Source organism: Mobula hypostoma, chromosome 4, assembly GCF_963921235.1.
Source record: "Mobula hypostoma chromosome 4, sMobHyp1.1, whole genome shotgun sequence".
NCBI lineage: Eukaryota > Metazoa > Chordata > Chondrichthyes > Myliobatiformes > Myliobatidae > Mobula > Mobula hypostoma.
The window spans coordinates 25498123-25521411 of NC_086100.1; the positions used below are offsets into that span (position 1 = coordinate 25498123).

Below are 23289 nucleotides of genomic sequence, written 5' to 3' on the forward strand. Positions count from 1 at the left end.
TTCAGTATGATCATGGCTGATCATCCAACTCAGAACCCTGTACCTGCCTTCCCCCTATACCCCCTGATCCCTTTAGCTACAAGGGCCATATCTAACTCCCTCTTAAATATAGCCAATGAACTGGCTTCAACTGTTTCCTGTGGCAGAGAATTCTACAGATTCACCACTCTCTGTGTGAAGAAGTTTTTCCTAATCTCGGTCCTAAAAGGCTTCCCCTTTATCCTCAAACGGTGACCCCTCGTTCTGGACTTCCCCAACATCGGGAACAATCTTCCTGCATCTAGCCTGTCCAATCCCTTTAGGATTTTATATGTTTCAATAAGATCCCCCCTCAATCTTCTAAATTCCAACTAGTATAAGCCTAGTCAATCCAGTCTTTCATCATATGAAAGTTCTGCCATCCCAGGAATCAATCTGGTGAACCTTCTTTGTACTCCCTCTATGGCAAAAATGTCTTTCCTCAGATTAGGGGACCAAAACTGTACACAATACTCCAGGTGTAGTCTCACCAAGGCCTTGTACAACTGCAGGAGTACCTCCCTGCTCCTGTACTCAAATCCTCTTGCTATGAATGCCAGCATACCATTTGCCTTTTTCACCGTTTTTCACCACCTGCTGTACCTAATTCGCCTTTTTCACCGCCTGCTGTACCTGAACCATCTGGCGTGATGCCAATGCACATGACTGTCATTGGTTTCAGAGGATTGTAGACTCAAGCAGATCCATCATGGGTACAAACCTCTCCAGCATCAAGAATATCTTCAAAAGGCTGCATCCATCATGAAGGACATCACCTTGCAGGACATGCCTGGGCCTGTCTAGTCCAGCCGATTGACGCCGCTCTGCATTCACAGGGAATCCTGTAAACGTCAGCCGACCTGAGTCCCAGGTCATCTTTGACCAGCTGAAGCTGTGAACTGAGCTTCCTTACAGGTTTTTGGATGGCATTAATCCGGTTTTTCTTCAGGATCTAGGCAATCCATAAGACCATAAGACAAAGGAGCAGAAGTAGGCCATTCGGCCCATCGAGTCTGCTCCGCCATTTTATCATGAGCTGATCCATTCTCCTATTTAGTCCCACTCCCCCGCCTTCTCACCATAACCTTTGATGCCCTGGCTACTCAGATACCTATCAATCTCTGCCTTAAATACACCTAATGATTTGGCCTCCACTGCTGCCCGTGGCAACAAATTCCACAGATTCACCACCCTCTGAATAAAAAAATTTCTTCGCATTTCTGTTCTGAAAGGGCGCCCTTCAATCCTTAAGTCATGCCCCCTCGTACTAGACTCCCCCATCATGGGAAACAACTTTGCCACATCCACTCTGTCCATGCCTTTTAACATTCGAAATGTTTCTATGAGGTCTCTCCTCATTCTTCTAAACTCCAAGGAATACAGTCCAAGAGCGGACAAATGTTCCTCATATGTTAACCCTCTCATTCCTGGAATCATTCTAGTGAATCTTCTCTGTACCCTCTCCAACGTCAGCACATCCTTTCTTAAATAAGGAGACCAAAACTGCCCACAGTACTCCAAGTGAGGTCTCACCAACGCCTTATAGAGCCTCAACATCACATCCTTGCTCCTATACTCTATTCCTCTAGAAATGAATGCCAACATTGCATTCGCCTTCTTCACTACTGACTCAACCTGGAGGTTAATTTTAAGGGTATCCTGTACGAGGGCTTCCAAGTCCCGTTGCATCTCAGAACTTTGAATTCTTTCCCCATTTAAATAATAGTCTGCCCGTTTATTTTTTCTGCCAAGGTGCATAACCATACACTTCCCAACATTGAACTTCATTTGCCACTTCTCTGCCCATTCTTCCAATCTATCCAAGTCTTTCTGCAGACTCTCCGTTTCCTCAACACTACCGGCCCCTCCACCTATCTTCGTATTGTCAGCAAACTTAGCCACAAAGCCATCTATTCCATAATCCAAATCGTTGATGTACAATGTAAAAAGAAGCGGCCCCAACACTGATCCCTGTGGAACACCACTGGTAACCGGCATCCAACCAGATTAGGATCCCTTTATTCCCACTCTCTGTTTCCTGCCAATCAGCCAACGCTCTATCCACGTATGTAACTTTCCCGTAATTCCATGGGCTCTTATCTTGTTAAGTAGCCTCATGTGTGGCACCTTGTCAAAGGCCTTCTGAAAATCCAAATATACAACGTCCACTGCATCTCCCTTGTCTAGCCTACTGGTAATTTCCTCAAAAAATTGTAATAGGTTTGTCAGGCAGGATTTTCCTTTAAGGAATCCATGCTGAGTTCTGCCTATCTTGTCATATTCCTCCAGGTACTCTGTAACCTCATCCTTGACAATCAACTCCAACAACTTCCCAACCACTGATATCAAGCTAGCAGGTCTATAATTTCCTTTTTGCTTCCTTGCCCCCTTCTTAAATAGCGGAGTGATATTTGCAATCTTCCAGTCTTCCGGAACCATGCCAGAATCTATCGACTTTTGAAAGATCATCACTAATGCCTCTGCAATCTCCGCAGCTACTTCCTTCAGACCACGAGGGTGCATTCCATCTGGTCCGGGAGATTTATCTACCTTTAGCCTATTCAGCTTCCTGAGTACTTTCTCTGTCGTAATTGTGACTGCGCACACTTCTCTTCCCTGCCACCCTTGAGTGTCCGGTATACTGCTGATGTCTTCCTCAGTGAAGACTGATGCAAAATACTCGTTCAGTTCCTCTGCCATCTTCTTATCTCCCATTACAATTTCTCCAGCATCATTTTCTATCGGTCCTATATCTACTCCCACCTGTCTTTCACTCTCTATATACTTGAAAAAGCTTTTCGTATCCTCTTTGATATTATTTGCTAGCTTCCTTTCATAGTTAATCTTTTCTCTCTTAATGACCTTCTTGGTTTCCTTTTGTAAGGTTTTAAAAACTTCCCAATCCTCTGTCTTCCCACTAATTTTTGCTTCCTTGTATGCCCTCTCCTTTGCTTTAAGAAACCATGTAAATATCCTTCAAGAAACCATGTAAATATAGAGAAGGCAGGCAGTAGCAATGGAGTAGTGTATATCAGCCAGACGGGATACACGGTGAAAACCCTCACCAAGGAGCACAGGATGTGTATCCATTTGGGTTACCCAGAGAAATCAGCAATAGTAGAACACTGCATTCACCATGACTATAGGATTGACTTCAACAGCACAAAAATACTATGCCACGCCAGTGGTTTTGGGGACTGCTTGGTAAAAGAAGCCACTGAAAGAAAACTAGAGAGAAAGTATTTTAACAAAGACGAAGGTCTCACTCTAAGTAAGAGCTGGAATTCGATTGTAAACAAAGTGGGAAACCATAAACCTGATTGGATGAAGAAAGGAGGGACGGAATATGGGGGCGGGGGTATAAATACCACTGGACTAGATATACTCAGGCATCATCCCTGAAGAAGATGGCAGAGTCTGTCATCAAAACGTCAGTTATAACTGATTTGTACTCACTGGAAGCCCGAGAAGAGTTTACTTGTCATATACGCCAGGAAAGCACGAGATCCTTTCTCAAAGTACATATGTCACCATATACAACCCTGAGATTCATTTTCTTGCAGGTATACTCAATATATCCATTAGAGAATCAATGAAATAGTGTATCAACTTAGGTATTGAAATAAATATAGTGCCTATAAAAAATATCTCCCCCTGCCCCCCGGGAAGTTTTCATGTTTTATTGTTTTACAGTATTGAGTGGATTTAATTTGGCTTTTTTGACACTGATCAACAGAAAGACTATTTTGTGTCAAAGTGAAAACAGATTTCTCCAAAGCAATCCAAATTAATTACAAATATAAAAAACAAAATAATTGATTGCATAAGTATTCATCCGCTTTAATACAATACACCAAATCATCACTGGTGCAGCCAATTGGTTTTAGAAGTCACATAATTAGTTAAATGGAGATCACCGTGTGCAGTCAAGATGTTTCAATTGATTATAGTAAAAATGCACCCGTATCTGGAAGGTCCAACTGCTGGTGAGTCCGTATCCTGACAAAAACTACACCATAAAGACAAATGAACACTCCAAACAACTGCGCAAAAAAGTTATTAAAAAGCACAAATCAGGAGATGGATGCAAGAAAACTTCCAAGTCACTGAATATCCCTTGGAGTACAGTTAAGTGAATCATCAAGAAATGGAAAGAATATGGCATAACTATAAATCTGCCTAGAGCAAAAACTGAGTGACCCTGTAAGAAGAGGACTAATGAGGGAGGCCACCAAGAGACACACGTCAACTCTGGAGGAGTTACAAGCTTCAGTGGCTGAGATGGGAAAGATTGTGCATACAACTGTTGCCTGGGTGCTTCACCAGCTGCAGCTTTATGGGAGAGTGGCAAAGAGAAAGCCACTGTTGAAAAAAACTCACAGGAAATCTCAGCTAGAGTTTGCCAGAAGGCATGTGGGAGACTCCGAAGTCATCTGGAAGTTTCTATGGTCTGATGAAAGTAAAATTGAGCTTTTTGGCTATCAGACTAAAACGCTAGGTTAGGTGTAAGTAAACCCTGTACATCATCAAACACGCACCATCCCTACTGTGAAGCATGGTGGTGGCTGCAACATGCTGTGGGGATGCTTCACTGCAGCAGGCCTTGGAAGGCTTGTGAAGGTAGAAGGCAAAACGAATGCAGCAAAATATTAGGAAATCCTAATGCAGTGTGCAAGAGAACTGCGACTTGTTTTCCCAGATTTGTTTTCCAGGAAAGCAATAACCCCAAGCATAAAGCCAAAGCTACACAAATGGTTTAAAAACAACAAAGTTAATGTCCTGGAGGGACCAAGTCAGAGTCCAGACCTCAATCCAATTGAGAATTTGTGGCTGGATTTGAAAAGGGCTGTTCACTCATGACCTCCATGCAATCTGACAGAGCTTGAACAGTTTTGTAAAGAATGGTGAAAAATTTGCAGTGTACAGATGTACAAAGCTGATAGAGACATATCTACACAGACTCAAGTCTGTAATTGCTACCAAAGGTGCATCTAGCCAATACTGTCTTGAAGAGGGTGAATATTTATGCAATCAATTATTTTATGTTTTATACTTGTAATTAATTTAGATCACTTCATAGAGATCTGTTTCACTCTGACACAAGAGAATCTTTTTCTGTTCATCAGTGTCCAAAAAAAGCCAAATTAAAATCCACTGTGATTCAATGTTGTAAAACAATAAAACATGAAAACTTCCACCAGGAGGTGAATGCTTTTTATATGCACTGTATGTGTGTGTGTGCGCGTTTTAATTAGTTAAATTAAATAAGCAGTGCAAAAATAGAAATCAAAACATCATGAGGTAATTTCCATGGGCTCATTGTCCATTCAGAAATCAGACAGCAGAGAGGAAGAAGCTGTTCCTGAATAGTTGAGTTGTTTGAAATAACTGCAATTAATAAAGTATAGTTATTAGGCAAAGTCATTATCATTTGTGTTTAATTGGCAACAATGATTAATTTGAAAGTCACAAACAGTGAATTCAATAATAATTTAGTGACCATCTGTGCATATTATCTTACTAATTTCCATGTCCTCACTCAAATAAAAAGAATGGTTGTAGTAAAATAAAAGGATTTTGCAGCATGAAATTACTCCAAAACACCTTTAAGTACCAAAGTTAAGTATTAAAGATTAGCTTTACTTGTTAAAATAGACAGTGAAATGCGCTGTTTGCATCAAATCAGTGAGGATTGTGATGGACAGTATGCAATTGTTGCCATACTTCTGGCACCAACGCAGCATGCCCACAATTCACTAACATTAACCCCAATCATGTGTCACTTGAACTTGGGGGGAAACCTCCATGGTCATGGAGAGGACATACAAACTCCTTACAGACTGTGGCAGGAATCAGACCCTGATCTTGCAGCTAGTGCTAAGGCCTCTCAGACAACACTTAGTGACCAGATTATTCCAGCAGTGCAAAAGCTATTTCAGCTGCGTGCATATGAGGTAGCTTCTTTGAAGACATACATACATGCATGATTTTACTTGCAACTTAAGGTTCCTCGTCCAGCCCCTTTCCATGTGTTTGTGTTTCCCTTTCTTTTATTTTAAAAGCAGATATAATCCAGAAGTCTAGTGCAATGACACCAGCAACAATTGGATACTGAAAGGTGGAACTGCAGTGAGACAGCAACACATACTTTGCATTGTCAATACAGTACAAAAAAAATCCTGAAAAGTTCAAGTTCAAAGTTCAAACTAAATTTATTATCATTGTACAGACATGTCACCGAGATTTATTTTCCGGCAGGCATTCACAGTAGATACTAAGAAATACAATGGAATCAATTAAAGTCTACACACAAAGACAGGCAAACAACCAATATACAAAAGACAAACTGCACAAATACAAAAAAAAACAAATAATAATAACTAATACTGAGAACACGAGTTGTAAAATCCTTGAAAGTACTGTAAGTCCATAGGTTATGGAATCAGTTCCAAAAATGCAAATGCAGACATGATAAGCGTTCCCAAAAATCACTGCACGGTCTTCCCTTTATAATTCTAATGAAGTCTATTCATGCAACAGTTGGAAGCTCTGATAGGACATTAATAATGAGAGAAATAAACAGACACTGGAAATCTAAAAATGCCAGTTGGAATAGAGAAATAACATGATGGTTTCAGTTGATGGCCTTTCATCAGACATGGCAGATATCAACATGGCTTAAACTACAGCGCAGGGGAAAAGGTAGACAGAACGTTAAATATAAAAAATTCACCACAGGAAGTGACCTTCTCACCATGTGTGTTTTGATGATGTCAAATCCCATCTCCATCTGCATTAATCTCATCTGCCTGCACATGGTCCGTATCTTTCTATTTCCTGCCTGGCCATCTGCCTATCTCAAGTGTTACTTAAACAGTGCTCTCATATCTGCGTCATACCCGGCAGCACATTCTCAGCACCTACCACTCACTGTGTAAGAAAACTTGCTTTGCAATTCTCCTTTAAACTCCTCCCCCTAAACCTATGCTCACGAGTGCACGGCATTTCCACCCTGAGAAAAAGACTGTGACTGTGTAAAGGGAATGCCTGTGATCAGCTGGAGAATGAATGATATAAGTGGTGGTGGGAAGAGGATGGTGAACACTTAATAAACATTTCTAATCCACCCAATTTGCACAGCTGGGTAGTCTGTCAACAAGTCAGTAAAATGGAAACAGTAATGTCAGGGAGATGAAGCAGGTACACTCACTATTAATGATCGACAAATAAGGAGATATAAACAATAATTAATGGACAGTGAGGAAATGAGAAAATAATTTATCACTTTGAAATATTTATAACAAGCCTTTATCAGGTCTGTGAGGATTTCAAAATGTACCACCCAATGTCACGTGTTCTCACAACCATGCTGGCGCCAAGCTGGTGTGAGACAGTTCCTGTGTAAACATCCAGCTGCTCTTGGATTGTAAACAATCTTTCATTGCTTCATGTGCCAATAAAGATAATCACTATGTATCTTTTCATCCTGAGTAGTTTTTTAAAAAATCAAAGGAGGACATGCCACATATCAACAAATTTTTTTTGCTCGCCATCTTGGCCACACATGACAAATGCTTGCCAGTTCTGCCTTAGACATCTCCTGTATGTAATAACGTGGCCACTGAGTACATGTTCACAGTCTTCTGCTGCTGTCGCCCATTGCTTCAAGATATGATGTGTTATGCATTCAGAGATGCTTTTCTGCACACCACTCTTGTAATGCATGGTTCTTCGAGTTACTGTCACCATCCCGTCAGCTTGAATCAGTCTGACTATTGTCCTCTGACCTCTCTCATTAACAAGGCATTTTCAACCACAGAACTGCCGTTCACTGGATTTTTTCTTTTTGTTTTTTTCACACCATTTGCTGTAAACTCTAAGGAAGGGGTTCCCAATTTATTTTTAATCCCTTCGACCAATACCATTAAGCAAGGGGTCTGTGGACCCCTCGTTGGGAACCCCTGCTCTGGAGACTAACGTGCATGAAAGTCCCAGGAGATCAGTAGCTTCTGCAATTCCCAAACCATCCTGTCTGGCATCAACAATAATTCCACAGTCCAAGTCACTTTGATCACATTTCATTCCTATTCAGACATTTGGTCTGAACATCAGCTGAACCTCTTGACCAAGTCTGCAGGCTTTTAAGTACTGAGTTGCCACCTCATGATTGGCTGATTAGATTTTTGCATTAACGAGCAGCTGTACAGGTGTGGCCACTGAGTGCCTATCGCTGTTCCCTCACCCACAATCACTAGCCACAGTCTCTGATCACACAACTCAGCAAGCGTCAACCCAAGACCTCCTGGTCCGGGCACCCTTACCCTCCTGAAGCTGCTAGTGTTGTCTCCAATATCGATGACAATGCGGCTGAACAGCTCCAACAATCACAATTCTGGCAAAAATATGTTACGGTCAGAAACTGTACAACATCCCGACAGTTTTAGCACAGCCCAACATGCCAAAGAGGTGACCTATAAAAAGCATTCTCCAATATCTAAGCCATTAACCACTCTTCCCCTACAGCAGATAACCACATTTCTATTTTGTCTTTTTTTATTTCAGATTTCCAGTTTTTGTCCAAATTTTAATTTAATTGTTAAAAGCTACAATAATGGGAAAGCAAATCTACAATCCTTATAAAATAAGACTGTGTGTAATTCACTCTGTTAAATTGTCATATGCAGTGTATTTTGACAGATCAAATAGTCATAATTTAATGCTATCTTTGTGAAATTAAATCTGGCAGCTATCAATGACAATTTTGAAAAAGATAATTGCCTTGTTTCAGATTAGTTCAGCTAATTCATGATGCCTTCTGAATCTTTCATGAGTACTGCTGTCACGATATTCACTGAAATCCATCAGATACCCACTGTTTAGAACAGGGGTTCCCAACCTTTTTAAGCCATATCAAGCTAGGGGTCCATGGACCCAGGTTGGGAATCTCTGGTTTAGAGATATCTGAAGTTTGCTGTAGTGGATGTGCACCATCGACAATATGCTACTGTTGAATAAAACTGTTATTTTTGCGGCAACTATTTGAAATATTACAGAATCACATTTTGCCGCTGGCAGCACACACACACACTGGAATTCAGTTCTGGTATTCAAAGGATCCATGTTGTTGCACACTATATGTAGCATGAACAAACTATCAGAGACTGAAATAAGTTATTAAAAGAGGATGTGGAGTTTCAAAGCAAATGCTGGTTTTCTCCATTGCTAATTTTCCATTGATCAAAAAGTTGCAAAGACAAAAGCTAACATTCCTGCAGCCCCATTGACTAAGGAGCCAATGAAATAACATCTGCTGTATGCAAATAAATATGAATTGAGAATATAGCTGGGATTATGCCACTTCATTGAGGCAGGAGACAGTTGCCAAACAGTTTCAAACTAGCTTTAGATCCGTGCACCTGTGTGGCTGTTAAACTACACCATGCTCAGAGCAAACAGTTTTTAAATAGGTCAGTTGCATGTGTGTGTGTTCAAAGATCAGAAATTTTTGTAACTGATAGTAGTAAGACCATTCAGACTGTCTTGCTCACTGTGGTTTCAAGCATTCAGGCTTGGGAGTGCAAATAAAATGATCACACTACTGCAACAAGTTAGAAACTACAAAGTATTTTAAAGTATCAACAATCATCAATCATCTTAAATTTTCATTTCAGTTACAAAGGACATAAAGATTTGGAGAATGCAATCATCAACAGTAGTGTATGAGGCAATCCATTAACTGCACGAGGTGTTGGCACTGAACTTGTTCCTTTACAGTCAACAGAACATTACACAGATAATTTCCTCCATCAATAAGTATCTGGAACTAATACAGTTTTATAGTATTGCAGTATTATTGGAAACGTTTTAATTTGTTGTGTACTTCACTTAAAGATATAATTTGTTATTCAGTTTTTTAAAAATCTTTTTAACTATTGTCTACAGGTGAGGTGCCGGAGGATTGGAGAGTAGCTCATGTTGTTCCGATGTTTAAAAAAGGATCGAAAAGTAATCCGGGAAATTATAGGCCAGTAAATTTGACGTCGGTACTGGGTAAGTTATTGGAGGGAGTACTAAGAGACAGAATCTACAAGCATTTCGATAGACAGGAACTTATTACGGAGAGTCAACATGGCTTTGTGCGTGGTAGGTCATGTTTGACCAATCTATTGGAGTTTTTCGAGGAGGTTACCAGGGAAGTGGATGAAGGGAAGGCAGTGGATGTTGTCTACATGGACTTCAGTAAGGCCTTTGACAAGGTCCCGCATGGGAGGTTAGTTAGGAAAATTCAGTCGCTAGGTATACATGGAGAGGTGGTAAATTGGATTAGACACTGGTTAAATGGAAGAAGCCAAAGAGTGGTAGTAGAGAATTGCTTCTCAGAGTGGAGGCCTGTGACTAGTGGCGTGCCACAGGGATCAGTGATGGGTCCATTGTTATTTGTCATCTATATCAATGATCTGAATGATAATGTGGTAAATTGGATCAGCAAATTTGCTGATTATACAAAGATTGGAGGTGTAGTGAACAGTGAGGAAGGTTTTCAGAGCCTGCAGAGGGACTTGGACCTGCTAGAGAAATGGACTGAAAAATGGCAGATGGAGTTTAATACAGACAAGTGTGAGGTATTGCACTTTGGAAGGACAAACCAAGGTAGAACATACAGGGTAAATGGTAAGGCACTAAGGAGTACAGTAGAACAGAGGGATCTGGGAATACAGATACAAAATTCCCTAAAAGTGGCATCACAGGTAGATAGTGTCGTAAAGAGAGCTTCTGGTACACTGGCCTTTATTAATCAAAGTATTGAGTATAAGAGCTGGAATGTCATGATGAGGTTGTATAAGGCATTGGTGAGGCCGAATCTGGAATATTGTGTTCAGTTTTCGTCACCAAATTACAGGAAGGATATAAATAAGGTTGAAAGAGTGCAGAGAAGGTTTACAAGGATGTTGCCGAGACTTGAGAAACTCAGTTACAGAGAAAGGTTGAATAGGTTAGGACTTTATTCCCTGGAGCGTAGAAGAATGAGGGGAGATTTGATAGAGGTTTATAAAATTATGATGGGTATAGATAGAGTGAATGCAAGCAGGCTTTTTCCACTGAGGCAAGGGGAGAAAAAAAACCAGAGGACATGGGTTAAGGGTGAGGGGGGGAAAGTTTAAAGGGAACATTAGGGAGGGCTTCTCCACACAGAGAGTGGTGGGAGTATGGAATGAGCTGCCAGACAAGGTGGTAAATGCGGGTTCTTTTTTAACATTTAAGAATAAATTGGACAGATACATGGATGGGAGGTGTATGGAGGGATATGGTCCATGTGCAGGTCAGTGGGACAAGGCAGAAAATAGTTTGGCACAGTCAAGAAGGGCCAAAAGGCCTGTTTCTGTGCTGTAGTTTTTCTATGGTTTCTATTTCCATGAAGTTCAGTTAATTGGGCCAAACTGTACTGGTCCCAAAGTGTCCCATTAAAAAGGAAGCAAATAAAAAAGGAAAATATAGTGCTGTAGTGTACTTGGGTAGATTGTCCATTCAGAAATCTGATGGCGGAGGAAAGACGCTGTTTGTGAAACATGAGCATGTGTCTTAAGGCTCCTGTACCTCCTCCTTGATGGTAGCAATGAGCAGAGAGCATGTCCTAGGTGATGGGCGTTCTTAATGATGGATGTCACCATTCTGAGCCATTGCCTTTTGAAGATGTCCTTGATGCTGGAGAGGCGAGTGCCCACGATAGAGTTGGCCGAGTTCACAACTTTCCACAGCATTTTCCAATCCAGTCCAGTGGCTCCTCCGTACCAGATGGTGGGATACCAAAGAAGTTAGAATGCGCTCCACGGAACATCTGCACAAATTTGCAAGCATCATTGTGCATGCCAAGCCTCTTCAAATTCCTAATGCAATATAGCCACTGTCGTACCTTCTTTGTAATTGCATCAATATGTTGGACCCAGGATAGACCTTCAGAGATGCTGATACCCAGGAACTTGAAACTGCTCACCTTTACCACTGCTGACCCCTCGATGATGACTGGTGTGTGTTCCCTCAACTTCCCCTTCCTGAAGTCCACAATCAATTCCTTGGTCTTACTAACATTGAGTGCAAGGTCGTTGTTGCGACACCACTCAACCAGCTGACCTACTTCACTCCTGTACGCCTCCTTGTCACCATCTGAAATTCTGCCAACAATAGTTGTGTCATCAGTAAATTTATAGATGGCGTTTGAAGTGTGCCTAGCCACACACTCATTGGTATCGAGAGAGTACAGCTTATCATGCATCTTTGAGGTGCACCAGTGTTGATTGTCAGTGAGAAAGAGACATTATTTCTGATCCAATCCACACTGACTGTAGTTTCCTGATGAAGAAGCCTAGGATCCAGTCGCAGTGGGAGGTATAGAGGCTCACGTCTTGGAGCTTGTTAATTAGAACTGAGGGTATAATTGTGTTGAACACTGAGCTGTAATCAGTAAACAGCAGTCTGATGTAGGTATTGCTATTGTATAGGTGGTGCAAGGCCAAGTGGAGAGCCAGTAAGATTGCAGATACTGTAGAACATTGTAGCAATAGGCAAATTACAGTGGGTCCAGGTCCTTGCTTAGGCACGAGTTGCTTCGGGATGACCAACTTCTCCATGCACTTCACCACAATAAACGTGAGTGCAATTGGGTGATAGTCATTTGAGGCAGCTCACCCTACTCTTCCTGTGCACTGTTATGATTGCTAACCTTTTTGATTGAGGTGGGAAACTCTGACAGCTGCAGGGAGAGACTGAAGATGTCCTTGAACGACCCCAGCAGCTTGTTGGCACAGGTTCGGTGTCCCACCGGATTCACCACTGGGGACTGACGCCTTGCGAGGGTTCACCCTCTCAAAAGATGTTCTGATGTCGGCCACCGAGATTGAGATCACAGGGCTACCAGATGCTGCAAGGATTCGTACGGGTATTCTCCCTTTCAAAGCGTGCATAAAAGGCGTTGAGCTCATCTGGGAGTGAAGCATCACAGCCATTCATTATGTTGGGTTTCACCTTGCACGAAGTACTGGCCTGCAAGCCCTGTCAGAGCTGACGAGCATCCCAACTCCTCTCTAATTTCAATCAGTTTTGTTTTTTCTCTCTCAAAGTTATTCCTGGACTTCTTGTATAGTTCTGGATCACCGATCTTTAATGCCACAGATCTAGTCCTCGGTAGACAACCGAATCTATTGGTTCATCCACAAACAAGAGAAAATCTGCAGGTGCTGGTAATCCATGTAACACACACACAAAATGCTGGAGGAATTCAGCAGGCCAGGCAGCATCTATGGAAAAAGTGTACTCTTTCCCATAGATGTTGCCTGGCCTGCTGAGTTCCTTCAGCATTTTGTGTGTATCTCCTGGTTCATCCATTGCTTTTTGTTTGTGTATGTCTAGTGTGTTCTCAAAGGCACTCACTTATCTATTTAGGTCTTGAAGTCAGTGAGAACTGTGGCAGATTCATTCAGATTGGAAGACAAGTCTCTGAATATTGTCTAGTCTGCTGACTCAAAAGCAGTTTTGTAAGCTCCACTTGACCATGTCCTCACCACTGATACTGCAGTCTTTAGTCTCTGTCTGTACCTAAGAGTAGAGTACAACCAGAAGTCTAGCCTCTCCTCAACCATATTCATCTTTCCAACCTCTCTCATTTCCATTCTCTCAATCCTTCACTCCCCCCCCACTATCTCAATAGCTCTCAAACACCACCCCCAACTCAGACCCGACCGCTCCCCATCTACCAACCCCTCTCCACCCCCTTTCCCCAGCTCCCCAAGCCGTTGATACCCCAGAGCCCCTCGATCCCACCCCTTCACACGCTCCCAACCCCACATGCCCGCCCGTCACCCTCTTCTCACACGCCCACACCTCCCCCGTCCCACCCCTTGCCCGGACAGCAGTACAATGACCTTTCTCGCATGCCAGCAGGAAGAGCTTTTCATCCATGGTCGTCTCCTCCTTGACTTCGCGCACGTCTTTTAAGGTGAGGAATCTGTGGGGGGAGGAGGAGGCGGCGGCGGCCTCAGTACGCCGGTACAGGCTGGCCATGGCGAGCGTAGCCGCCGGCTCACAGCGGCAGGAAACGGGCGAGCCCCCGGGCGGAGCGCGGCATTTTGACACAGTCGCCGGCACTGCGGCGGCACCACTCCCGGCCCTTGCACCTGACACCCTGCCTCCGCACTGATCGCATTCAGCGCCTTTCTGTCCTTTGGTTCAGCCGCAGCGGCAAAACAGCGCAGGCACAATCCTACCCTCATCAGACCAAACGGTGACGATTCACTGCATTGTGCGCATGAGCATTATGACCACCCTCCCTCCCGTCCCTAGATTCCTTTTCATCTCTTACTTTATCTTTACGTTTCTTTATTTCTTCTTTCTTTACCTTAATCATACCTCTCTTTATTATCTTTTCCCCCTCCCTCTTCTCTTTTCACCCTATTATTTCTTTCTGCTTTTCTTACACGTTCTTTCTCTTCTTCCTTTCTTCTGCTCCTTTATGTCTCCCCCGATTTCATCTGTCCCTTTCTCACTGTGTTCTTTTTTCTCCGCATTCTTTCTCTCTTATTTATTCCCTCCTCATCAATGCATCAAAATTCTACCGAAACCCCAAAGGTTTGGCTGAAATTACTGAAATATTCAAACTATTCCATCATCGTTGTCTTCAATCAGGAATGAACTCTTCACTTCCTTTAAATCCTCGGTACATCCTTCATCCCTTCATGTTGGCATGAAGAAAACATCTTGAAATGGGGGCATTAGAGTTGGGGAATCTGAGTCAAAATGTCATGAAATGTTTTGCTTTGTGGCAGTGCAATACATAAATTATATTAAGAAATACATATATAAGGATAAATAGTTAATACAAAAAGAGAGAAACTAGCAATAAGCAAATTAGTAAAACTGTGATTCCCAGATTTAAAAGTGGGCAAGTGTGAGATCATCAGACCCAAGAAGATGTTACAGAGTACTTTTCAAGTGGTGAGGACGCAGAAAAAGTGGAAGGCTGAAGAGATGTTAGTGTCTATGTAGATCAATAATACATAAAGGACATATTATTAGGAGTTGGATTGTGCCCAATAAGTGAACAGGATTCACTAGAAAGGGCAAATAAAAATAAGGTAGGGGCAAGCAGAGCAGCCATTGTTTAAGTGGGCCAGTGTTGGAGTGGCTTTGGCTCATCAGGCTTCAGCGAGATCAAACTTGGGCGAGGTAAGTATCTGGTAAGTTTCTTTTTCTTCTTTATTAATCTTTCCTTCCTTTATTAGTCTTCCTTCTCCGTCCATTAGAGCAGAATTAGTGCGGTGAGAATGGCTCCGGGGCAGTGTTTTGTTCTGTATGTATGTGACAAGGAAGCAGGTTCATGGGTTTGGTAAGTGAGACAGAAGACAATGATTACAAATAAGCACATTAATTGTTTATTTATTTACAGGCTGACAGTAAAACATTTGACCAAATATCTACGCCACTCTAAGTTACATAGACTATGATACTAAACACTCAGTAACACTTCAGACTCAAGAGGTACTTCATAAAGTCTCCCCAAGTTACACAACTACAAAACTAAACTTTCAACAACGAGATACTTAACTAAGAATGCACATGGACCCTCCTATACCTGCAGCAGACTTCCCCAATGGTTCTCTTCCCCAACTGGTTGCAATCGAAGTGTTAAGGTGAGTGCCCCAAAGACAAGAGAAAGCCCCTGAGATGCCAGAAACTGAACTCCGTTGCCGTAGCGCACAAGGCAACCAATGGGAAAGAGCATCTGCATCCTTCAAATGAACCAATCAATGACTGGCATGGCAGAAGTGGCTTTTGACTGACAAGTAAATTAACCCTTCATGTCACAGTAAGAGATGTGGGAATTCTGGGCGATCTCCAGTCTCCTGGATAACCACATTTGCACCAAGCTACAGCTCCTCAGAGAATGTGTTAAGGAACTGGAGCTCGATGATCTTCAGCTCATATAGGAGACTGAGGAAGTGATAGATAGGAGCTACAGTGAGGTAGTCACCCCTAGGTTGCAAGAAGCAGGTAACTGGGTGACAGTCAGGAGAAGGAAGGGAAATGAGCTGCCAGTGCAGAGTACCGCTGTGGCCGTTCCCCTCAGTAATAAGTATATCACTTTGGTTACTGTTGAGGGGAATGACCAACTGGGGGGGGGAGCTACCATGACCAGGTCTCCAGCACTGAAGATCAGAAGACAAACAGAGGTGCAGAGGACTACAGTGGTGATAGCAGATTCCATAGTAAGAGGAATAGAGACGAGATTCTGTGGGCATGATCGAGACACCTGAATTGTATGTTGCTTCCCAGGTGCCAAGGCCGGGGATGTCTTGGATCGGGTTCACAGCAATCTAAAGGGGGAGGGAGAACAGCCAGAGGTCTTGGTAAACATTGGCACCAATGAAAGATGAGGAGGTCCTGAATAGATATATTAGGGAGCGAGATAGGAAACTGAAGGACAGGTAATCTCTGGATTGCTGCACATGCCACATGCCATTGAGGGCAAGAATAGGATGATTTGGCAGATGAATGTGTGGCTGAGGAAATGGTGCAGGGGGCAGGGGTTCAGATTTCTGGATTACTGGGATCTCTTCTGGGGAAGGTAGGACCTGTACAAAAGGGACAGGTAATACCTGAACCTGAGGAGTCCAATATGCTTGTGGGCAGGTGTGCAAGAGCTGTTCTGGAGGGTTTAAGCTATTATGGCAGAGGAATGGGAACCAGAGTGATAGAGCTGAGGATGAGGTAGTTGGTTTACAAACAGAGGCTGTGTGTAGTGAGATTGCTAGCAAGGACAGGCTGTTGATAGAGCAAAATTTCAGTCAACAGGATGAGTTGAAATGTAAAAGGCAGACAAAATTGAATAGGGTGAATATAGGACTGAAGGTGTTATATTTGAATGCACACAATATATGGAATAAGGTAGATAAACTTGTAGCACAGTTACAGATTGGCTTGTATGACATTGTGGGCATCACTGAATTGTTGCTGAAAGAAGATTATAGCTGGGAGCTTAAAGTCCAAGGATACACATCCTATTGAAAGGACAGGCAGGTAGGCAGAGAGGGTAATGTGGCTCTGTTGATCAAAAGAAATGAAATCAAATCATTAGAAAGATGTGACATAAGATTGGAAGGTATAGAATCTTTGTACGTAGAGTTAAGGAACTGCAAAGGTAAAAACACTTGATGTGTGTTATATACAGAGCCCAGAATAGTGGTAAAGATATGGTCTACAGATTACAATGGGAAATAGGGCAATGTTACAGTTGTCATGGAGGATTTCAATATGCAGGTAGATTGGGAAAATCAGGTTGGTGCTGGAACCCAAGAGGGGGAGCTTGCAGAATGTTTACAAGTTGGCTTTTTAGAGCAGCTCGTGGGTGAGCCAACTAGGGGATTAGGTATTCCGGATTGGTTGCCGTGCAATGAACCAGTATTGATTAGAGAGCTTAAGTTAAAGGAACCCTTAGGGGCCAGAGATCATAATATGATAGAGTTCAATCTGCAGTTTGAGAAGGAGAAGCAGTATCGGCAGTACAGTGGAGTAAAGGAAATTACAGAGGCATAAGACAGGACCCAGCCAAAACTGATTGGAAAGGAACAGTAACCAGGATGATGGCAGAGCAGCGTTTTCTAGAATTTCTGAGAGCAATTTGGAAGGCACAGGGTATATACATCCCAAAGAAGAAGTACTCTAAAGGCAGGATGACACAAATGTGGCTGGCAAGGGAAGTCAAAGCCAACATAAAAGCCAAAGACAGGGCATATAATAGAGTAAAAATTAGTGGGAAGTTAGAGGATTGATAAGTTTTTAAAAATCAACAGAAGGCAACTAAAAAAGTCATAAAGAAGGAAAACATGAAATACAAAAGTAAGCTAGCCAATGATATTAAAGAGGATACCAGAAGTTTCTTCAGATATATTAAGTGCAAGAGAGGCGAGAGTAGATATCAGACTGCTGAAGAGGTAGTAATGGGGGATAAGGTAATGGCAGATGAAGAGGCAAACATGAGGAAATCTGCAGATGCTGGAATATCAAGCAACACACATAAAAGTTGCTGGTGAATGCAGCAGGCCAGGCAGCATCTATTGGAAGAGGTACAGTTGACATTTTGGGCCGAGACCCTTCGTCAGGACTAACTGAAAGAAGAGCTAGTAAGAGATTTGAAAGTGGGAGGGGGAGGGGGAGATCCGAAATGATAGGAGAAGACGGGAGGGGGAGGGATGGAGCCAAGAGATGAAGAGACAGGTAGTTTTGAGGAAGCAGAAAGGCTACAGAGGACTTAGACATATTAGGAGAATGGGCAAAGAAGAGACAGATTGAATACAGTATCGGAAAGTGTACGGTCATGCACTTTGATAGAAGAAATAAAAGTTTTTGGTAAAAGAAATAAATAGAAAATTTTCTAAATGGAGAGAAAATTCAAAAGTCTAAGGTGCATTGGGACTTGAAAGTCTTCGTGCAGGTTTCCCTAAAGGTTACTTTGCAGGCTGAGTCTGTGGTGAGGAAGGCAAATACAATGTTAGCATTCATTTTGAGAGGATTAGAATACTAAAGCAAAGGATTTGGGAGACTTGTGGAAAGGATGTTTCCCATGGTGGGAGGAAGTCTAGGACAAGAGGGTACACCCTCAGGGTAGAGGGGCGCCCTTGCAAAACAGAGATGTGGAGAAATTTCTCTAGCCAAAGGGTGGTGAATTTGTGAAATTTGTTACCACAGGCAGCTGTGGAGGCCAGGTCATTGGGTGTATTTAAGGCAGAGCTTCATTGGTTCTTGATTGTACACAGCATCAAAGGTTATGGGGAGAAGGCCGGGGAGTAGGGCTGAGGAGGGGAAAGAAGGATCACTCATAATTGAATCACGGAGCAGACTCGATGGGTCGAATGGCCTAATTCTGCTCCTATGTCTTATGGTCTTATGTAATGTTGAGGCTTTATAAAGCACTGATGACCCTCACTTGGAGTATTGTGAACAATTTTGGGCCTCTTATGTAAGAAAGGATGTGCTGAAACTGGAGAGAGTTCAAAGGATGTTCACAAAAATGATTATGAGATTGAAAGGCTTGTCATATGAGGAGCATTTGTTGGTTCTGGCTCTGTATTTACTGGAATTCAGAAGAATGAGGGGTGACCTCATTTAGACCTTTTGAATGTTGGTAGACTTTTATGGAGTGGCTATGGAGAAGATGTTTCCTCTGGTGTCAGTGTCTAAGACAAAAGTCTTGGAATAGAGGGACGTCCTTTTAGCACAATGATGAGGAAGAATTTCTTTAGCCAGAGAGTGGTCAATCTGTGGTACTCATTGCCACAGGTGGCTGTGGAGGCCAAATCATTGGGTAGATTTAAGGCAAAGGCCAATAGATTCTTTATTAGTCAGGGCATGAATTCATACCGGGAGAAGGCAGGAGTTTGGAGCTGAGAAGAAAATGGATCACCAATGGACTTGATTGGCCAAATGGTCGAATTCTGCTCCTATATCATAAGGTCTTATGGACAGGCACAGAAATGAATCCATCCCTTTATATCCAGAGAACTGGAATATTAGGGAATAGAAGTTAAACTACTATTTACCTTCTTTGATGTTCCTCACATTTGATGAATACTAGATTACAGGGAGCAGAGGATATGATAGCTTTAGGAACAATATAATACATATTTTCCATTACGACACCTGGACTTCCAGGTTTAAATTATCAGGATTTGTGTAAACTAGACTCTAGACACTAGGTTAAATAGTGAGTGGTTCCTTAAGGTTTTTATAGCCAGAATGGTAGTGGGGACAAGCTCCCACTACCTATTAAATGCTCCCAATGGCATACTTCTCAAATAGCCTCCAACAACCAAGTCCAGCTCCTGGCCTTCACATGTGGCTTAGCTACTAAGCCCAGCGGAACTGACAGGAGAAGGGGCAAAGGTAGGTTCCTGGTCTCTTAGAACCAGTTGCTTCAGGCAACTGGGGCTCATCAGCCGTGGTTGCAGCTCATCACAGAGGCAGAAAACTCTGATCTCAAACCTCTGCCTTGCAGCTATACCCACTCATGGGGAAGGCTTCAGGAGTAAACCCTGTGGAAAATTCTGGTGCTGGACACCCTGAAGTAGTCATATGTTTAGTTCAACACTGACTGGCAACTCCTGTGATGTTGTTGGTGCCAAACTGTATCAACCTCTGCCATTCCTTTGGGTTCATCAGCTGTGTGGAAAGGGAGAGACTACTACATGGCCAACAGCTTGCTCCCTATATCATACTATCCTGGTTTGCATATCACGTAGACAGTTGGGACACAACATCATTTGTTGACCCTGACCAACGGAGGGTCTCTGAAAGAATGATACTAGTGAAGTTTTTAAGATGTCAGGGGAACTGATGGGTTAGGTGGAGGTAATCAATAACCTGATAAATAATTCCTTTAGGCTATTGAATCCCTATGGTAATTCCATATTAGCTCATCTTCATTCTCTCCACATTCTCAACAACTACTCCGAGAATCTACAACTCCTATGCATAATAGGGGCAATTTACAATGACCAATTAGCGTAACAGCCCATATGAATTTGAAAGGTAGGAGGCAACCAAAGCAGCTGTGAAAAATACACATGGTCACGTGAAGACTGTGCATTTTCCTCTCAGGCAGCACTTGGAGTCAGGATTTAATTTGGGACATTGGAGCTGTCAGACAGATTCTCTACAATTGAGCCACTCTGATACCCAGAATCATTGGTCAGGACAGCTTGGAAATTGGCCCTCGGGCCCCCTTTTCCCACATGATGCAGGGAAGAGGGTTTACCACTAGAGATCAGATTCTAAACATTAAACATTAGGGCTAAACCTTTAGGGAAGAAAGTCAGGAAGCTCTTCATCATACAGAATATGTAGATATTTTAAAATCCCAATGAAAGGTAGCACCCTGATGCCAGGTCATCAGTAAATCTTAAATGAGCAATTGATACAGCCATGATAAAATAGACGTAAGGCAATCTTCTCCTATTTGGATAACTGAATTACATTCTTTGTCATTATGTTATGGTCAATTGTTTTCATAAACATTGGTAGATATGGATAAAATGCAAATTTACCTTTTAATAAGCACTCAACCAAAAATATTAATGGAAGCAGAAAGTTGAAGTGGCTGTATAGAAAGTTCGGGATCACCCTAATGGACTGAATGTAGATCCACAATCCACAAAAACTGACACACTCAGTCTATGCTTCATTCCACCAATATTTATGAGGCTACATTGGGAGCAGAGTGCAGCATGCAAGATTAGAAAAAATGCAAGTGAATCCTTGTCGCACATGGAAGGACCGCTTGGGGTTTGGAAACTGCAAAGCAGCGAAGGCTTTGCACTTTCTGGGGTTGCATGGAAAAGTGCTGTAAGAAGGGTTGTGAGTGAAGGAAGAGTAAACCAGGGTGACAAGGCGGCGGGGGGGGGGGGTGCAGAGGGGAAGATGCGTCTGGTGGTGGAACTTGTTAAACATTGCAAAGAAAAATTGCAAAGGACTTTATCCACAGAAGGAAGTTCTTCCCTTGGAGGCTCTTACAAGGGCCTAAGGGTACATAAATCACCCGGACCATATGAACTGCACACTGGGATTCTGAAAGAGGTAGCGGTAGAGATTGTGGAGGCACAATCTTTGGACTCTGACATTGTGCCAGAGGACTGGAAAATTGCAAATGTCACTCCATTCTTTAAAAAAGGAGGAAGGCAGCAGTAAGGAAATTCTAGACTAGTTAGCCTGACCTCAGTGATTGGGAAGATGTTGGAGTCAATTATTAAGGATGAGGTTATGGAGTACTTGGTGACACAGGACAAGATAGGACAAAGTCAGCACGGTTTCCTTAAGGGAAAAATTTGCCTGACAAACATGTTGCAATTCTTTGAGGAGATTACATGTAGGATAGATAAAGTGGATGCGGTGGATGTTGTATATTTGGATTTCCAGAATGCCTTTGACAAGGTGCCACACAAGAGGCTGCTTACCAAGATAAGAGCCCAAGAAGCCCATGGCATGGTTGGAGCAGTGGCTGATTGATAAGAGGCAGCAAGCGGAAATAAAAGGATCCTTTTCTGGTCGGCTGCCAGTGGCTAGTGGTGTTCCACGGGGGTCGGTGTTGGGACCACTGTTTATGCTGTATAATCAATTATTTAGATGATGAAATAGATGGCTTTGTTGCCAAGTTTGCAGATGATATGAAGATTGGTGGAGGGGCAGGTAGTGTTGAGGAAACAGGTAGGCTGCAGAAAGACTTAGATTAGGAAAATAGGTAAGAGAGTGGCAAATGAAATACAATGTTAGAAAATATATGGTCATGCATTTTGGTAGTAGAAATAAATGTGCAGACTATTGTCTAAACAGGGAGAAAATCTAAAAATATGAGATGCCTAAAGGTTAACTTGCAGCTGGAGTCAGTGGTGAAGAAGGCAAATGCAATGTTAGCATTCATTTTAAGTGGTCTAGAACACAAGAGCAGGGATGTGATGCTGAGGCTTTATAAGGCACTGGTGAGGCCTCACCTTGAGTATTCGGAACAGTTTTGGGCTCTTCATCTAAGAAAAGATATGCTAGCATTGGAGAGGGTTCAGGGGAGGTTCACACGGATAATTCTGGGAATGAAAGGGTTATCATACGAGAACATTTGATAGCTCTGGGTCTGTTCCCACTGGAATTTAGAAGGGTGAGGGGGATCTCATTGAAACCTTTCAAATATTGAAAGGCCTGGACAGAGTAGATGTGGAAAGGATGTTTCCCATGTTGGAGAGTCTAGGACAAGAGGGCACAGCCTCAGGATAGAGGGGCATCCATTTAAAACAGAGATGTGGAGAAATTTCTTTTGCCAGAGGTTGGTAAATTTGTGGAATTTATTACCACAGGCAGCTGCTGAGGCCAGGTAGTTGGGTGTATTTAACGCAGAGATTGATAGGTTCTTGATTGGACATGGCACAAAGGATATGGGGAAGAGGCTAAGGAGTGGGGCTGAGGGGGCAGTGGGGGGCGAAGGATCAGCTACAATTGAATGGTGGAGCAGACTCGAAGGGCCAAATGACCTAATTCTGCCTCTATGTCTTATGGTCTCTTGAAATGGTTGACATTACCCTGCCCAGAGTGTTCTAGAAGCTTTGTCATTGCATGTGATGAAGGCCAAGACAATGTCTTTGATAGATGAAAACTGATTAGGAGTTACAGGGAGTTAACAGGAAAGTCAAATTAAGAGCAAGATCAGACCAGCCATGATGTTATTGAAGGATAGAGAAGGCT

The 23289-nt window shown here is 42.6% G+C and overlaps 1 protein-coding gene across 2 annotated transcripts in view; it reads right to left on the reverse strand.

The window, feature by feature from the left end:
- Positions 1-14279, reverse strand: part of trpc1 (transient receptor potential cation channel, subfamily C, member 1) — an 80895-nt gene extending 66616 nt beyond the window's left edge. The window contains exon 1 of one of the 2 annotated variants that reach the window (XM_063045412.1): positions 13935-14279. In XM_063045412.1, coding sequence (XP_062901482.1) covers positions 13935-14073 — 139 coding nt within the window. In that variant the 5' untranslated portion in view covers positions 14074-14279. The remainder of the gene's footprint in view (positions 1-13934) is intronic. The other variant, XM_063045413.1, reaches the window with a different exon arrangement.
- Between the last annotated feature and the right edge of the window lie 9010 nt (positions 14280-23289).